This window comes from Plecotus auritus (assembly GCF_963455305.1).
Source record: "Plecotus auritus genome assembly, chromosome: 8".
In the NCBI taxonomy this organism is placed as follows: Eukaryota; Metazoa; Chordata; class Mammalia; order Chiroptera; family Vespertilionidae; genus Plecotus; species Plecotus auritus.
Genome location: NC_137782.1, coordinates 149,985,814 through 150,005,573, shown reverse-complemented (window position 1 = coordinate 150,005,573; position 19,760 = coordinate 149,985,814). Strand labels below are relative to the sequence as shown.

General features: G+C 42.1%; 1 protein-coding gene across 1 annotated transcript in view; it reads left to right on the top strand.

Annotated features, from left to right (window-relative positions):
* Positions 1 to 589, top strand: part of EPAS1 (endothelial PAS domain protein 1) — a 79,779-nt gene extending 79,190 nt beyond the window's left edge. The window contains exon 16 of the mRNA XM_080685581.1: positions 10 to 589. Within this exon, the coding sequence (XP_080541707.1) occupies positions 10 to 161 (152 nt within the window). The 3' untranslated portion in view covers positions 162 to 589. The remainder of the gene's footprint in view (positions 1 to 9) is intronic.
* Positions 590 to 19,760: the final 19,171 nt, after the last annotated feature.

The window sequence follows — 19,760 nt, the reverse complement described above, 5'->3', positions numbered from 1 at the left end:
TTCTTTCAGGTATGGCAAGCCGGCTGCTCGGGCCCTCGTTTGAGCCCTACCTGCTGCCCGAATTGACCAGATATGACTGTGAGGTGAACGTTCCTGTACCAGGAAGCTCCACGCTCCTGCAAGGAGGGGACCTTCTCAGAGCCCTGGACCAGGGCACCTGAACCAGGGCCTTCCGCCAGCGTAGGCGTCCCTGCCAGGCCATCCGCCAGCTTCACTCTCAGCATCTATTTTTGCAACTAGGTATCTCTAACACCAACACACTTTTTACAAGGTATACTTACCTGGCAGACTTGCCCAGGTTACCAAGTAATGGCCTTTTCCTGAAGACGCTCACTTTAGTATCCATATTTTTAAAGCACACGGTTGTTGTACCTGCTGTGTTTTACTCTGTCAATGGAAATGTTCTTAAATTTTATAAGATTTTCCCTCAACTTCAATTGCTTCTAATTTATATTATCCAGAGGCCTCTCTCTCTCGTGCACACACAATATTCACACTAACAAGTTGGGTGTCTGTAGGAAAAGCTTTGGCTTCATTGAACTAAAAAGATTTTGTTGTTGCCAAAGAGAAAATAATATTTGCTTTCCAAGCTTGATTTGTGGCCTTGCTCTCTCTCTCACGGCCCTTCTCCTTTAAAACTAATCACTATATTGGTAATTTCAGCCTTTTTTAAAAGCCCAACTCTTTGCTCTAATTTTGATGACTTTGGATGAAAAATAAGAAATGTGAAGGGTGAACTCCAGTGTATGTGCTTATCTGTGAGAGTTGAACAGGGAGGCTTTTCCTAAACTCTTTGGTGTTTTCTTCTCTCCCCACCCCCCCACATTCAGTGGATTTTTTTTAATTATTATTATTCAAAATCATAACTGAGTTTTTTAAATTTATATCTGGGTTAAGTGTTTATCATATATATGGGTACTTTGTAATATCTAAAAACTTAGAAATGGAAGTGGAATCCTGCTCACAAATCACTTTAGATCTTTTTAAACCCTTTCCTGCCGGCACCGCAGTGTTGTACAGCACCCCCGGGCTGTGCTTACACTGCTCAAGGTTGCTCTGTGGGCTTCTGCTTTTGGGGTCTGCCATAGCGTGACAAACAATCCAAGAAGTGGAATCATTAAGTGGGAGCATTGCGAGCTGTCTTTTCCTCATATGTGCTCTGTGTATTATGTATGTATGTGTATATATTATTATTACTGCCAAGAGGGTCTGATGGCACATTATGGGTTAAGGGTGTGGGGCTGGGCAAATCCAAGGGAGATGAAATGCTTTAACTTAAGGTCTTGTTGCTGGCCCTTCAAGTGCACTGAGCTATGTGACTCTAATGGGCTTTCATGTGGCACACAGGGATATTTCTAAACCTACCCAGAGTTGGTTTTGATGGGAATTCACAAAAGAAAGGAAGGCTTCAGAAACGGGGTAGTGACCCAGGCCATGTCTTCCCAGCTGACCACCTCGGAGCACATGGAGCTGGGCTGAGAGAGGGGCAGCCGGTGCTGACCAGCCTGGCCCAGGGCCCTTCCTCAGATCACTCTGCAAGGCTGAGATGTGGGGCCCCGCTGGCGAGCAGCAGGCAGACCTGGGGATAGCCCAGCCCCAGGCCCTCCCGAGTCTGTTTGTCACTTGAAGTGACTTGTATAGGTAGGAAGCACTGGAAATAGTGTTCTCAGAGCACTTTAACTCACTGCGTAGGAGGGACTACACCTTTGATTTCTAAACACCAATCCTATAGAACTCATCTGTCCTGGGCACCATGAAGATGTTTCTAGAAACACACACCCAAAGCACAACAGGCCAAGCATTGGGCCGGCCTGGATGGACTAATTGTCAAAACACAAAATTTAAATTTCACAAGAAATCTAAGTTATATGAGAAAAAGTATCTACTCAGTGTGTTGCCCAAATGTACATAAGCACTGCAGCTTTGCCCCGAGTGGTGTGGCAACAGAGCCCGGAGGGCCACGGCCAGGTAAACTGGGTTGGATTCCCGTGTGTGCTGCCTCGGCCGTGAGGGTAGCTCACCCTTGCAGTTTTACTAAAACACTCTGAGAAATATTCCGAGCTTCAATATTAACTTTACCTGTCAATATAACAATTTCATGTACATTATTATTTTGTTGAATTCCTACTGACATTATTACTGTATGGGAGCTTAACTTTATAAGGAAATGTATTTTGACACTGATATCTTATTAAAGTATTCTGATCCTACTCCGGCTGGTGGCTCGTGTTTCCTATGGATTTGTGATGGGTTACCCTGACAGAGAGCAAAGTATTAAATAGTTTCCCAAAAATGGACATTGGCACTGACCTTCGGGAGACAAATGAGGCCAGCCAACAGGAGGATGGGTGAAGGGAGGGAGACTAATATTAATACTTGGCAACTGCCAAGACTGAAGGCCATGTTACCCCGTCCATGTTTCTATCTGCCACTGGCCCTTTTCGTAGCCAATGGGGGACCCGAGGGGAAAAGTCAGGTCCCTGCTTTCAGGAAACTACATTAAGCACTTGGAGAGCCCGGCCGGACTGCGTGTGTGGATACTCTGGGCTCTCGCAGTCAGAAAGGACCTCAGTCTGGAGGTGGTGGGGGCTCAAGTGGGGACTTCCCAGGTAGAATGTGACTGGGAAGGGCAAAGAAAGAAAAAAAAAAAAACTCAGCCAGAGACAGAGCACAGTGAAAGCTCCAAATTGGACATGCACATGATGGGTTCCCTAGTTCAAATTTTACTTTTCCAAATCATGAATGGCTGAGGAACAGCTATCTCCACGGTATGATTGGGGGGCTGAGGGGAGACCCGGCAGCCACCTCTGCTCACAGTCATGCACTGTGTGTGCATAGCAGATCAGTCCACACAGTGTGGTCTCCCACTTACCTTATTAGCTCTCTTGATCCTCAAACTGGGAAATCCTGTGAGCACCCACTTCACAGATGAAACAGTGGAGTTAAGTGGCTTCCACAAGTCACACCCTGTTAATGGGAGAAATGAAATGTAAGCCCAGTCTTAACCATATTTCTCTCCTCTCACACCGATAAGAAACACCACTTCCCTTATCCCTTTCTTCACCTCCCCTCCATTTCCCTGCTTCCCTTCACAGGAAACTTCCTGAAAGAATTGTGTATGACTGTGGTCTCTAACCCCAACCCCTGACAGCTCATTTCTCAATCCACTCCCATCAAGCTACTGTCCTTAGCTCTCCACTGAAACTTCTGCGGTCAAAGTTGATGGTCATCTCCCTGTGGCCCAACCCCAGAGCCAATTTTTCTCCTTATCTGGCTCCCGCATGACTTCTACCAACACATACATGGTCCAGAGCTCATGCTTAAGACTCTACTCTTTGCCTAAGCTCTTATCTCAGAGGTATATTTCATAATTGATTTCAGAGAGGAAGGGAGAGGGAGAGAAAAACATCAATGACGAGAGAGAATCATTGATCATGATTGGGGATCAAGCCCACAACCCAGGCATAAGCCCTGACTGGGAATTGAACAATGTCTCCTGGTTCATAGGCCAACATTCAACCACTGAGCCACCTTGGCCTGGCTCAGAGGTATTATTTCATCCAATCTCATGGACTTAGGTACAACTTGCCTACTGTTGATGCACAAATTTGTACTTTTAGCCTTAACCCTATGAGGTAAGGACTATTATCATGTCTCTTTCACATGAAAGCAGACAGGCTCTCAGATATTAAGGGGCTTCCCAGTGTTACACAACTAGAAACTGTAGAGCCAGAATTCGAACCTGGGTCTGTCTGACTCTGTTTTCATTGCCAAATAGAACATTCCTGTCTTTATTACTTTAACCTTTAGACCTTCTTCTGGTTCTTCTTTTTATTCTCATCTCTTCCCTTCTCTTGGTGGGGCCTGGACCCACAGATTGGCTTCTTAGGGCTCTGCCCAGCTCCTATCTCCTTTGCCTGCCATCTCAGACTTTCTGAAAACCTCACTGTTTGGGTTTTTGTTTTGTTTTGTTTTGTTTCTGAAGCTGTTCTGTGAGTGACACATCACAGCCAGGCCTCAACAGCAGAATTGCCTTTGAGCATTGACAAGTTCAGGACTCAGACATGAATGGGCACCATTCTGGAACCCAGCAACTTTAGTGGGCTGTGGGTCTACAAAGCATCCTTGGACAAGGTATTGGCCTTAACCACCTGAAGGCTGTGATTGTGACCTCCAATCCCTGGGGGTGGAGGCAGCTCCAAATTCTTTACTTACAAGTCCAGCAAGGGGTGGGAGGTGGGGAATGCACCAAGGCCATTGTCCCCAATGGATTACAGGAGCCTGGCCTCTAGAAGCACCCAAGCCCAAGACAAGCTCTCCCTGCTTCCTTCATGTTTTGTCTCAGGTAATCAGTGAAGATGGACTAAAATGCTTCTGATTTTGTTGTAGGCAGTTAGACACAAGCTGAGCAAGGATAGACCAGGTACAGAAGGTCACCAGATGGAAAGCCCCTGGTGCCTAACAATGGACAATCAATTATAGGATGGGACCTTGCCCCCAGGGTGATTTTTCCTTCCCTAACATATCACTGGTCATGAGGTCTGGACCCCTGACCTTTCCTCCCTAGAGATAAGATCTACGCCTCAGTTGTATTTCAGCTCCAGGCCCAGATAAGCAACAAAACCAGCCACTGCTGATGTCAGATCCAGTTGCATTGAATGACCCCCTGCACTGGGGACAGCCAGTCAATCAATGGAGACCACAACCCTGAAAGAATACACCTGGAAAGCTACTGAACATTCTGTTAAGATCTTTCTGTGGGACCTCCCCTAAAATCTCCACCCTTAAAACCTTTAGGACTGAGGATCCAGTGTGCTCTCCTTCCCCACATCCCGGCCCCAGGGGCATTACCATTAACTTCCTCACTTTGTTAAAAGGACAAGGATTTTTCCTCTTGTTTTCCAGAAACAAGGAGACTTATTTTCTTTAAGCAATTTGGTGAATTATATATTTTTCTCCCTACCTTATCCCTTCAGAATTTGGCAATACTTAATGAGTGAGTCATAGCAATACATTTCTTTATATGAATTCAATAAGACCAGTTTCCAATTATGGTTTTATTAACCAAGACTCTGATTGGAATGTCATGTTTAAGCGAGACATGAAGGAATGAGGCCCATTTTCTTCACAACATGCAAGATTCAACCATTCACATCCTGCTCTCCTCAGCCTTTGCCCATCCTCTGCTTTCTGTGAAAAAGAACTTTTATCAGGAGGCCTAAGAGTGATTAGATTAACTTGGCTCTTCCATTCTGAGGCAGGGTGGCCCCAGGAGGACAGGACTGGATGGGTTTTCCCAGATTGACTCAGAATGCTGACAAGGAGTAGGCACATACCTACTCCTAAGCCATTTGCATTTCAAAAGGTGAAATATGAAATTCGGAGCACTTAAGACCATCTTCACTGGATTACCTGAGACAAAACCTGAAGGAAGCAGGAAGAGCTAGAAATGATGTAGCCCAACCCCATCATTTAGTTTTTCAATCTCCACAGTTTAAAAATGAGACAGAGTCCCAGGGAGGCCAAGTAGACTTGCCTACAGTTGCACAGGGAGGGTGACAGGGTTGGGCACAGAACCCAGGCCAGCATCATGGGGACAGAGGTCAAACTCACTATCATTGAAAGGGGCCAGTGTTCCAGCCCCAACACATGCCCTCTGCCCATGACATCAGTTCTCAATTTTTCAACCACTATATAGACCTCCACACACACACAGTTCTCTCCTTCCGCCCCACCCCTCCCCAACCACCACCTCACAGGTCTCCAGCCTCTTCCTTGTCTCTTCCCTCAGGGCACTTTCAGTTCCTCAAAAATGATCAAGATCACAGTGTCAAGCCCATTTCTTCAAAATATTACTTTGAACTCAATGGCCCCTATGAGAACTGTTTGGCCTCTCTGTGACCTTGGTGAAGTCTAAATCAGTTCTTTCACTTCTGGATTGAACTTTCCTTGGCTTCCCAGGACCCAGGAGAATAGAGTTTTGAAGTACAGTTGACCCTTGTACAACACCGGGGCGCTGACCACCAGCACAATCAAAAACCCACATGTAAATGAAGTCAGGCCCTTTGCATGTACAGATTCCCAACTGTGGATCAAACTACATACTCCCCTAACCACACACATAAACACACTTGTTTTCAATGGTACTTATGAATTCATGATCTCTCAAGAGCTCACCAGCTTAGTGGAATAAACAAAAGTAATCCTGAGTAACTCAGACCCCTCGAGATGGTGTGTAATAATGGAGGCCTGTGGCCCATATTTTCCCAGGCAGTCCCCATCTCAGATACTGTGCTTTAATGTCCCCAAGTGTGCTCTTTACTTGGGCCAAGGACCCCCATCTTGGGTTCAGAAAGCATGAAACTCATAGATACAAATGAGCACTCAGTGGCCTTAGGGGGGATCTGGGTCCTATGGGAGTTCAGAGGAGGCCAAGAGAGATCAATCTTGGCCTCAGGAGTAAAGAAATCCCCCACCAGAGCTGGGAGGGAAAAGGATTGGAGAGGTGGAGTGGGGGGAGGCAGGGGTGATCATTCCAGAAGTGGACAAGGGATACAAAGTACAAGGCCAGACTAAGCAGCACATGCAGGAGAGCCTGGAGAGCAAGCAGGACAGGGAGCTGGGATGGAGGGAGAAGGCAGAAGGGCATCCTGGTCACTCATGGCACAGGTCTGGAGTCATGCAGACCCAGGTTCAAATCCTGGCTCTGCAGCTTCTAGTTGTGTAACATTGGAGAAGCCCCTTAATGTCTAAGAGCCTGTCTGCTTTCATGTGAAAGGAGCATGATAATAGTCCCTACCTCATAGGGTTAAGGCTGAAGGTATAAACTTGCGTATCAACAGTAGGTAAGTTGTACTTAACTCCATGAGATCGGATGAAATATACCTCTGAGATAAGGGCACTGACAAAGAGCAGAGTCTTAAGAATGAGCCCTGGGCCATGTACGTGCTGGTATAAGTCATGGAGGAACCAAATAAGGAGAAAAATTGGCTCTGGAGTTGGGCAACAGGGAGATTATCATTGACCTTGACCCAAGAATTTCCAGTGGAGAGCTATGGACAGTAGCTTGATGAGAATAAACTGACAAATGAGCTGGTTGGGGTTGAGGGGTAGAGACCATAGCCATACACAACTCTTTCAGGAGGTTTCCTATGAAGGGAAATGGAGGAAAGCTGAAAAAGGGATAAGGGAAATGCTGTTTCTTTTAAATATTGAATGAAATTTTATTTTAGAATAATTTCAGACTTACAGAAAAGTTGCAAGAATAGGATAGAGAGTTCCTGCACCCAGTTCTATTGCTAACATTACTATGGTACATAGTATTGGTTGCTAGAAGAAGCAGGTGCGTGTGAAGGAGATCAGAGGTACAAATTTCCAATTATAAAATCCTTAAGTCACAGGGATATAATGTACAGCCTAGGGAATATAGTCGCTATAGCATAATAACTTTGTAATGTGACCGATGGTTACTAGACTTATTAAAGTGATCACTTGAGTATATACATGTTGAATAACTATCTTGTATGCCTGATTCTAATATAATAATGTACATTGACTTTGTTTTGTTTTTTCAAAAAGCAAATTTTGAAAGTTCAGAGGTGGCTTAAATAACATGGAGGGGAAGGTTCGAGAAGTAGGGGCCACAGGATGTGGTCAGGGTTGGTGAAATGGTGTTACAATGACACTGAGCGTATTGACGGAAGAGAGATCTGAGCTGGGAAATGAAATCACTGAAGGAGGAGTGACCAGAGGTCAAGGTTCACAGCTATGAGGAGAAACAAGAAGTTCAATGACATGAGTGAGAGAAAAAGGGAGAAGAGGTTTGGAAGCAGCCTCAAGAAGCTAGAAGGGCCCTAGCTGGTTTGGCTCAGTGGATAGAGCGTCTGTCTGCCGACTGATGGGTCCTGGTTTCAATTCCCGTCAAGGGCACATGCCTAGGTTGTGAGCTTGATCCCCAGTAGGGTGGGTGCAAGAGGTAGCTGATCAATGATTCTCTCTCATCATTGATGTTTCTCTCTCTCCCTCTCCCTTTCTCTCTGAAATCAATAAAAATACTTTTTTTAAAAGAAGCTAGAAGGAGCCTCTCCACCCTTGGGCCCTGTCTAATACCTGCCTGTGAAAGAGAGAAATTAGCCTCTTCATGAGGTCAGCAGAGCGGGGTTCTAGTTAAAAAAGAAGGTGAAGACACATTCAGAAAGGAAGGGGGGAGGATCTAGAAAGTGGCTGATGAGCATGCAGTGGAAGGACCTGGAGGGTGTGAAGGGGCGGGAGATGGGAGAGAATGAACTGTCCAGGGACAAAGGCCAGGTGGTGACAGGTGACCTAGAAGCCTTGGTCTGCCACTGGTGACTGATGTAAAGAGAGTGGAAGAGATGGAGTATCATCCTGAGGGTCTCTTAGAGGTTCAAACCAGAAGACTAGGGACATGCAGCAGCTCCTCCTCCATGTCTGCAGGACTTTCCTTATACCCTACAGTACCTGGGGACCATCACACAAGTGCACTCAGTGAATGTAAGGTGAGGTTGTTGCTTTCTAAGGCAGGTGTCAGGGTGGCCAGGGGGTGGCTTTCCCTCTCTACCTGCCAGAATACTGGTTTTAAACCCTGTGGGTGGGCCCTGGCCAGTGTGCCTCAGTTGGTTGGATTGTTGTCGTCCCATAAATCGAAGGGTTGAGGGTTTGATTCCCAGTCAGGGAACATATCCAGGTTGCAGGTTCAATCTCTCTCTCTCTCTCTTCCTCTCTCTCTCTCTCTCTCTCTCTCTCTCTCTCTCTCTCTCTCTCTCCCATTCTCTCTCTAAAAAATCAATAAACGCATCTTTAGCTGAGGATTAAGAGAAAAAAATGTTTTCCTTTTAATCCTGTGGGTGGGCCCAGCATTTGCAAGAACAAAGAAAGATGGCTGCAGTTGGAGGACCCATTGGGCTGAAATGAAGGGATGTTTTCCAGTCCTCATTAGCCTGGTTGAGACAAGGGCAGCTGAGCATGAACACTGACATCGTTTTGGGGAGCCTTGCTCAAAGGCCAAGGCAGGGCTCCAACTAAAGATTCAAATCCAGATGAGAGAGATGACTAAACTGCTCCTGCCGCTTCTTAAAATGTGGAGAGGCTGCTGTGCTGACCAGGGTGTTCCTGCCATGAGGGTTGGTGATGCCCACCACCCCACGTATCAATGATATGAAGGTTAAGCACCAACTCTGAGCCATACTGAGCTGAGAGACCTGATAGTTCCACAATTCCATGGGCTTGGCAGCAACCCCAACATGTTATGTTCCTCTCTGGGCACCATTCTTTTAACAGACATATAAATTTATTCAAAGAAGGTGAGTGAAATGGTGATGAGACTTGCAATGGTGTCACAATTAACTGGAGAAGTTGAGACAGATTGTCCAGGAAGAAGTAAGATTGGAGGAGGTCAAAAGCCACAACTATCTACAAAAGCGTCTTGTGGAGAGTTTTCTGGGTGGCCCAGAATAGCACTGGGTCTGTAAGTTCAGAAAAAGAATTCTGCTCCATTCAAGTATGCTCAAGAGGAAACCTCACTCCTCCTCCGTGTCACTGCTTACTTGATCAATAGATCAGGGAAAGAATAGCTTTCCTCTAATCACCAAAGCTATTGGGAGGATATCATCTAAACATACCTAGCATAGATCAAGAAAAGCTATAATTTCAAGTCTTTGCTCAGATCTTTGTGGGACATAGAGGACCCATGGAACTCAGATGAGCAGAGAAAAGCTGGCACTATCCCTTCAGCGTTATCTCCTGTACAGGCAGAGCAAATTATGTTGAATTTAGACTTTAAAAATGTTTTTCTTAATATGCATTTATACTATATAGTCACTGAGAATGATTGCTTCACTTTGGGTGATACCGTGGAGTCATATGTAAAGTCAGTGAGCAAAGCAAAAACCACCCGAGTCAAAATTGCCCTTAAGAACCCCCACAGAAGGTGTGACCAGGCTGGAAACTGACACCCCACCTCTCAGTCAGCCCAGCACAGCCAGTTTTTCCTCCAGTGTCAGAACAATTGTGGTTTCTTTGGATGAGCACCAGGTGAAACAGTTGGCTGATATCTAGGGACCATGTTGTAAAGAAGAGGCAGGTCTTTAAACACAACTATACCCAGCACAGCAGGATGCTCACACCTTTGCGGGTGTGGTGACAGACACCCTGAGGAAACATCTGATCCACAACTCCTTTCTCATCCTATCAGGGACACTTGGTCATTTTCTGAAATCGTCAATGGGCAGAGTTACTCACAGTCAGAGGTGGATCCAGATTTTGAGGGACCTGTTAATTGTACGTACCTTTGACATGATGTGATAAAAAGGACAATTTACCTCTGTGGTTCTTCATCCTCAAAACCTATAACACCAGTCTAATTTCAGGAAAGACATCGGACAAATGCAGATTAAGGGACATTCTATGAAATATCTCACTGATAATGCTCAAAACTGTCCAAGTCATCAAAAACAAGTAAACTGGACTCTCACAGCCAAGAGGAGCCTAAAGAGACATGATGATTAAATATAATGAGCTCTTGAATGGGAGGGGGGGAACATTAGGCAAGATAGAGGAAATGTGAATAAAGTATCTACCTAGTAATGATGTATCAGTATTGGTTTATTAACTGTAAAAAATATACCATAGTAATGTAAGATATTAATAATAGGGAATGTGGGCACGGGGCAAATAGTAACTTTGTACTATCTTTGCAATATTTTTGTAAGTCTAAAACTATTCTAAAAAATTAAGGTTATTTAATTAAAAAAAATAATGTCAGCTAAAAACAAAGAAATGCAGAAGGGAATGAAGAACAAAGAAAGGAATAGGTAAATTTAAGTGAATATTGACTGTTAAGACAATAATAATATATTACGGGTTTAAACATGAAATTAATGTAAATGTAAACAACAGTACAAAAGGTGGACAGTGGTAATGGCATTAAGTGGCTTTTAGTCTTTGCATTGTCTAGGAAGTGGTAAATGTACTAATTTATATTAGACTTTAATAAGTCAAGATAATCAGTAGAATGATCATTAGATAAATAATGTATAAAATAATGTGTAACCAATAAGCTAATAAAGGAGGGAAATGGAATCTTTAAAAAATACACGATTGCCCTAGCTGGTTTGGCTCAATGGATAGAGCGTCGGCCTGCGGACTGAAGGGTCCCAGGTTCGATTCCAGCCAAGGGCACATGCCTGGGTTGCGGGCTTGATCCCCAGTAGGGGGCGTGCAGGAGGCAGCCAATCAATGATTCTCTCTCATCATTGATGTTTCTATCTCTCTCTCCCTCTTCCTTTCTCTCTAAAATCAATAAAATATATTTTTAAAAAAACAACATGATTATTCCAAAGGAAGGCAAAAGAAGAAAGAAAATGAACATAAAATAAGTGGGACAAATAGCAAACAAATAATATGATACTAGATTTAAATCTAAATACAGGATGTCCCCTAAAAACGTATACACACTATAACGGCTGATAGCTGTTATAGTATATATATATATATATATATATATGTGTGTGTGTGTGTGTGTGTGTGTGTGTATTTTTAAATATGGCTTTGATTTTTATAGAGAAAGGGGAAGGGAGAGGGATAGAGAGATAGAAACATCCATGAGAGAGAAACATCATTGATGGGCTGCCTCCTGCACACCCCCTCCTGGGGATTAAGCCTGCAACCCAGGCATGTGTCCTGACTGGGAATTGAACCAGTGACCTCTATGGGTCAATGTTCAACCATTGAACCACACTGGCCAAGCGATAGGTGTTATATTTTGAAAATTAAATGTACTTTAATAAACACTGCCTTTATAATTATTCAAAGTGCATATACATTTTGAGGACACCCTGTATATAACTAATTGCATAAAATATAAATGGGTTAAACATTTCAATTAAATGAAAAATGTCAGACTGGGTTAAAAAATAAATATAAGCTGCTTACAAGGATATATCCCTTCTAAATATGAACACAGACAGGAGAAGTTAAAAGGATGAAAAATATATACAAACACTAAATTTAAAAAGCTGTAGGAATGGCTGGAGGGGAGGGTCAATTGGGGAAAAAGGAGACATATGTAAAACTTTAGATAATAATAATAATAATAATAATAAGCCATATAGCTTACTAATATCAGATGGATAGACTGTAGAGAAGAAGTAGTACTAAAATAAAGCCAGACATGATCAAAAGTGTCAATGCAACAGGAAGGAACTATAATTCTATATTTTTATGCACTTAAGCCTCAGAAATTAATACTACTACAAGGAAAAATAGAAAACCCATCTCTCAAAAACTGTTAGAACAAGCAGGAAAAAAAGTAAATAATGATCAAGAAAGTAAAAAAATGACCCACAAAATGGGAGAAAATATTTGTAAGTCCTATACCTGACAAGGGCCTAAGATCCAGAATATATAAAGGATAGTTACAACTCAACAATTAAAAGGAAAACAGCCCAATTAAAAATGGGCAAAATAATTTAGACATGTCGCCAAAGAAGTTATACAAATGGCATGTAAGCAGATAAAAAGATGCTCTAGGGAAGTGCAAATAAAAACCACCATAAGATACCATTCAAATACTACTACAATGGCTAAAATCTAAAAGATGAGCAATAACAAGTGTTAGTGAGGATGTGGAGAAACTGTAACCCTCATACATTTATTTCTAGGAGGAATGTAAAATGGTACTGCACTTTGGAAAACAATCTGGGAAGGGTTTCTTTTGGGGGTGATGAAATGTTCTCAAATTAGATAGTGGTGATGAATGCACAATTTTGTTAAATACAAAAAAAAAAAAAAAAACACCAAATTGCACAGTTTAAAAGAGTCAATATTATGGCATGTGAATTATATCTCAGTAAAAAATAAAGATATAACAGACTGAAGTACTCAGTTAAGAAATAAAATCTAATTGACATATGTAGAACCCTGTGCCCAACAACTACTAAATAGACATTCTTTTAAGTACACCTGGGTAATTTACTAAAATTAGGCATGTACTAGGCCATAGTAAGCAAGCCTTAACACATTTCAAATGTCTTAAATGACTCAGAGTCTACTCCCTGACCACAGTGAAATTTAACTAGAAGTCAGTAACCAAATGCAAGTTTAAGAATTATATGGTGTTGAATTTAAGCAATATACTTCTAAATTACCCATGGGTCAAAAAATGTCACATTGGAAATTAGAATATATTTTAAGTATTAATAAAAGCAATGTAATGAAGCTTCTGGCATTCAGTTAAAGCCATTCTTTTTATATATATATATATATATATATATATATATATATATATATATATATATTTATTTCAAAGAGGAATGGAGAGGGAGAGAGAATCGTTGATTGGTTGCCTCCTGCACGCCCCACACTGGGGATTGAGTCCACACCCCTGACATTTGCCCTGACTGTAACTTCCTGGTTCATAGGTTGACGCGCAACCTGTTGGGCCATTCTTTCTTAAAATTTTCCCATTCTTGAAGAGAAATTTATAGCTTTCAATAGATATATTAGAAAAGGAATGAAAACTAGTAATCAAAGCATTTATACCAATAAGTTAGAAAACAAACAGAAAAAGTAAACCTAATAGAAAAAAGAAATAAGGAAATAATATGAGAGGAAAACTTAATGAAATAGAAAACATATGCAAAATAGAGAAAAATCAACAAAGCTAAAGGTAGTTCTTTGAAAGAGTAATAAAATTGATAAATTTTTGCAAGATGTATCAGGAAAAAGTGAGTAGCCACAAATTATTAGTATCAGAAACTAAAATTAAAGATTATCAAAGAATATTAGAAACAACTTTATGCCATTGAACTAGATGAAATAGACTCTATGAAAAATCAAACTTATTAAGACTGACACAAGAAGAAATAGAAAATATGAATTTCATTGAATTTTAAAAATTGAATCCTTAAATAAAACTTTCCCACTAAGAAAACTAGTCCCAGATGGCTTCACTATTAAATTCTCCAAAATATTTGAGGAAAATCACTTTCTCAAACATATTTAATAGATTAAAAAGGAACATTTTGAACTCATTTATGGGGCCAACATACCCTTGATATCAAAGCCTGACAAGCATTTAACAAGAAAAAATTATAGGAGGTCAATCTCCCTCACAGACATCTATTCAAATATCTTTAACAAAATACTATCCCTTCAAATCCAGTAACACATGGAAAGGACAATGTATTGTGAGCAAGCTGGGTTTATTAAAGGAATATAAAGCTAGTTTAACACTGAACAGCTGATCAATGTAACTTGCCATATTAGCAGAATAAAGAAAAAAAATCAATAAATGTAGAAAAGATAGTTGATAAAATTTGAAATGCATTATTAAAAACAACTCTTAGCACACTAGTGATATATAGTAACCTCTTCAATCTGATAAAGGGCCTTTATTAAAAACTTGCAATAAACATTATACTTAATACTTATACTAATATCAATTTCCCTCTGAGAGAAACAACATAAAGATGCCAACTACTAACTCTTGTATTCAACTTTATACTAGAAGACCTAGTCAGTGAAATAAAACTACCTCCTGCACGTGCCCCACTGGGGATTGAGCCCGAAACCTGGGCATATGCTTTGACTGTGAAGAGAAATAAATAAATGGCATGAGGATTACAAAAGAAAAAACTGTCATTATTTACAGTGTACATGATTGGGTACCTAAATGGTCTTTTCAACAAGTGTACTGAGTCAATAAGAAAATGCAAAAGGATCTTCAGATTACCATTAAGGTCATTAGTGAGTTTAGCAAGACTGCTAAATTCAAAGATAAGATACAAAAATCAACTGTATTTTTATATACTAAAAACACTTTTAAATGATAATATGTACTGATTTCAATGAAAAAAAAAATACCTAAGAACAGATCTAAAAGATGTACAAGAGTGCTAAATATAAAACTTCAAAAAATATTGAAAAAAAATACCAAGATAAGGGCTATCCCATATTCATTGATTGGAAAAGTCAATGTGTTTAGGATGTCAATTCTTCTCAAAATTAACTATCTATTAAATGCAATCCCAATCAGAATACTAGAGTTTAATTTGTGTATATAAGTGTGTTTGTAGTCTGAAAAATATATTCTGAAATGTGTGTGAAAATTCTAAGAGCCAAGAATATCCAAAACAATATTGAAAAAGAACAAAGTTGGAGGGCCTGCATTATTTTAAAATCACAAAAATTATGGTAGTATGGTATTCCATAAGGATAGACAAATGGCAAGACCAATAAAATAAAAAACACAGTCCAGAAATTGACCCATTCATATAGGGATACTCACTCTATGCCAGGGGTAACATTGCAGAGCAATAAGGAAAGAATGTTCTTTTCAATAAATGTACCAAGTCAACAGGATCTGGGAAAAATTTATTCTTGGCTCCTACTTCATACCAAACATAAAATTTCCAGATGAAATAGAGATCTAAATGTGAATGATAAATAAAGCTTCTAGAAGATAACATAGAACAGTCAGTATCTTTATAACCTCAAAGTAGACTTCTAGACTTAAACATGAAAAGGCAGTACATAGCATGGGAGACAATATTTGCAATATTTACATCTGACACAAAAGGATAACTCCTCAAATCAATTAAAAAAAAAAAAACAATAGAAAAAATGAATAAACGACTTGAATAGACACTTCACAAAAGTTTTCCTGGCCAATAAAAATATAAAATGGAGCTCAAACTCAGGAGTCATCACAATGAGAAATCACCCACACATCCACCAAAAGGCCCAAGTTGAAAAACTGTTAACCAAGTCCTGGAGAGGATGTGAAGCAGGGAGAGCTCTCATACAGTACCAGGACAGTGTAAATACATACAGCCTCTTAGGGAAGTAGGACATAAGCCTACTCTCTTGCCCAGCTATTCTACTCAGAGAAATATCCAAGAGAAATGAGTGCATTTGTCCTGCAAGACGGGTATAAGAACATATGCAGGCTGGGGGGAGGGGGGGTCAACTGGGGAAAAGAAGATAAATGTAAAACTTTAGACAAGAAGGAAAGAAGAAAGGAAGGAAGGAAGGAAGGAAGGAAGGAAGGAAGGAAGAAGGGAGGGAGGGAGGGAGGGAGGGAGGGAGGGAGGGAAGGAAGGAAGGAAAGAAGGAAGGAAGAAGGGAGGAGGGAGGGAGGGAGGGAGGGAGGGAAGGAAGGAAGGAAGGAAGGAAGGAAGGAAGGAAGGAAGGAAGGAAGGAAGGAAGGAAGGAAGAAGGGAGGGAGGGAGGGAGGGAGGGAGGGAGGGAGGGAGGGAAGGGAGGGAGGGAGGGAGGGAGGGAGGGAGGGAGGGAGGGAGGGAGGGAGGGAGGGAGGGAAGGAAGGAAGGAAGGAAGGAGAGAAGGAGAGAAGGAGAGAAGGAGAGAGGAGAGAAGGAGAGAAGGAGAGAAAGAAAGAGAGAGAGAGAGAAAGAAAGAGAGAGAGAGAGAAAGAAAGAAAGAAAGAAAGAAAGAAAGAAAGAAAGAAAGAAAGAAAGAAAGAAAAAATATGCAGCAGCATTAATTCCAATGGCCTCAAACTAAAAATAACCCAAAGTCTATCACCAGCAGAATGGACAAGTAAGTTGTGGTATATTAAAGAAACAGAATATGCTGCAGCAATGAAAAGAAACGCACTATTGCCACATGTAAAAACATAGATGAATTTCATAAATGCTGAGCGTTAGAAACCAAAGCAGTGGATTACAGACTGCATCATTCCATGGGTAAGTTTAGTACAGGCAAAGCTAACGATGGTATTAAAAGTCAGATTTTGATCACCTCTGGGCAGAATGGTGAGTAGTGAGGAAAAAGCTTAGGAGGGGGGCTTCTAGGTCACTGTTAGATATTCTCTTTCTGACCTAGAAAGTAGTTAGATGGATATGTTTCACTTTGGGGAAATTCATCTAATGATACATTTAAGATTTGTGTGCTTCTCTGCATAAATTCTGTCTATAATAATAAAAGCATAATATGCCAATTAGACCAGATATCCTGCCGGATGACCTTTCGGACGAAGCCGGGGCAGCGAGGGAAGCCCAGGTCCCAGGTGCCAGAGGGAAGCCGGTGCCGGCAGCTGGGGGAAGGAAGGCCTACTCTTGCATGAATTTTGTGCATCCGGCCTCCAGTACGTTAATAAAATTCTATCAACTGAAAAAAACTTGCATAAATATTATAGTACATGGGTGTGTGTAGGGGGCGGGGGGGAAACAGGTACTCTGTGTTGTGGGTAGAAGTATAAGTTGTAAATATACTTGAAAGGCAATTTGGTAATATTTATACAAATTGAAATGCCATATATAGCTTTTGAACTTAGTGGCTTTTTACAAAACACGTGCAGCATTATGTTTAAACCTAAATGTCGGGGGCGAGGGACTGTCTGAATAAATTATGGGGTAGCTAAACAATAGCATCCCAGTGTTAAAAACAAACGAACCAACCAATGTTGACTCAATCTGGCCCAAATCCTCAAATCTCATTCTAGGTTGACTTACACTGGAATGTCCCTTGAAGGACACACCAGAAACCAGCAGCAGTGGCATAACCACAAACACGATCCCTGCAGAGCTTATGGTTATGGCACACACTGGCCCAGCTGACAGACAAACTGGGATGGTCTATTGATGTGACCACCAACAAAGCTTCTTTAAAATGTTCTGTTGTAGTTTAATGAAACGTGAATGTAGCATTAAAGCATATTTTCGTTCTCTGTGCTCATTTCAAATATATCTTTTCAAATACCTCCCCAAATTTATTGTAATATAATTGAAGTACAATAAATTGCACATAAGTAAATTGCACGTCAGTAAGTTGCACATAAATAAATTGAAAGTAAGCAAGTGATCAGTCTGACATATATTTACAAAACCATCATCAAAATAGCAAATGTTTCCATCACCTTCAAAAGTTTCCTCCTTCCTTCTATCCCCATCTCCATGCAACCACTAGAGAAAATCTTTTTGGAAATAAGGAAGTCTGCTGTTACTTTGCTATGTTCCTCATAGGGCAGGGGTGAGGGAGGATGAAGAAATGTCAGGAATGAGGGAAAGTGTGGGGATAGCATAGATCAATAGATTTCTGAGAAATGGAGTGATGAGAATTAGGGGAACGCGTCTTGGTATTTCACTCTCAGCAAACTTAAAAGAAAGGTATAATTACCCACCTTTTATGAATAAAGACATGAGCCTCGAAGCAGTTCAAGAGCGGTCTAAGGTCACCCAGGTGTAAGTGGCCAAGCCGGAGCTCAGTCAGCCTGGTTCCATAGCCCACACTGCTCAGCCGAGGGCTTTTCCCCCCTGGCCCTGTGGCCCCACCAGGACCAGCTGACCTCTCTGAGGGCCCCACCTGAGCCCCAGGGTGGCCTGCCCTGTGTGCACTGAGTCCAGCTCGGTATCCTATGGGATTCTTAGCACCCTTCCCCGTGTCAAGAAGGGAGCTAGCATGGCCCAGTGGCTAAGAACACTAATGTCCCAACTAACCTGCGGCCTGGCCAGATCTGAGGACCTGCGGCTATGACCAAGAAGCCTCACCCTGCAGGGACACCTCCCAGGGACATCCCCAACTTCAACCTCTGGAAGGGCACATTTTACTGACAACTAAAACCAACACAGCAACACGCACGCACGTACACTAGATGTTTTGCTTTAGAAAAATTACAAAGGAATGTGAAATTCTTTATTCTCTCCCTGCCCCCACTATCATTTGAGATCTGAGAGTCAGGCAGGGGCTGAGGGATGGTGAGGAAATCAGGAATGGAGTGTGGGGATCAAGGGAGGGAGAGACGAGTTAGGGATGAGATGGCTGACAAAGGGACATAGTACTTGGTAACTTAAAAAATAACCAATGATGTGCCCGTCCAGCATGGCTTAGTGGTTGAGCATCGACCTATGAGCCAGGAGGTCAGTTTGATTCCTGGTCAGGGCGCATGCCCGGGGTTTCGGGCTCAATCCCCAGTAGGGGGCGTACAGGAGGCAGACAATCAATGATTCTCTCTCATCATTGATGTTTCTCTCTCTCTCCTTCTCCCTTCCTCTCTAAAATCAATAAAAAATATATTTAAAAAAAATAACCAAAGATGTTACATTTGGACAGGGCTGTTTTGACACAGCCACACCAAACTAGGTGGCTGACAGAATGTTCCGAGCCCTCTCTGAGCTTCAGCTTCCACAGGAAGTGTGGGTAGAGGTTGCAGGGAACATCTGAACAAAACATTTAAAGGGCTTCCTGGAGGAAGAGCCCACAATGCCACAGCTCATAGACCTCAATTCCTTCGGGGGTGTGCATCCCACTTGATGGGACAAACTGAAGGGGAGAATTGTGTCCAAGATCTTGAGTGGTTGACGTTAGAGCTAGCAAACATCCTGGGGGACACACACTGGGGCCAGGCAAACTGATTCCTGACTCTGTTCCATGCTCTGCGCAAAGGGCACGGTCCTCAGCTCTTGAGTCTCGGTGAGGACTGGGTGTGAAGGGCAGCCAGTGCACATAGAAGGAGCTCATTCAGTGCTGGGCCCTGGCTGCCCGCTGCCACCCTGAAACACAGGCCGTTACACTGAGGGAAGGGTCTGAAGCTCGGGGAGCTTTGCCTTGGCCTCACTGAGCCCTGCCTGGCCCCTGACTCATAGTTTCGGTTTCAGAATGAATACTTTGCGAGACAGACATTTCCTTTACTCTGTATGTGGATTCCTTGATTACAGTCATGAGGGGGATGCTAGTTTTGCATTTGGAGTCCTTGCTACTCTTTGTGAAATTGGAGGGAGGGCAGT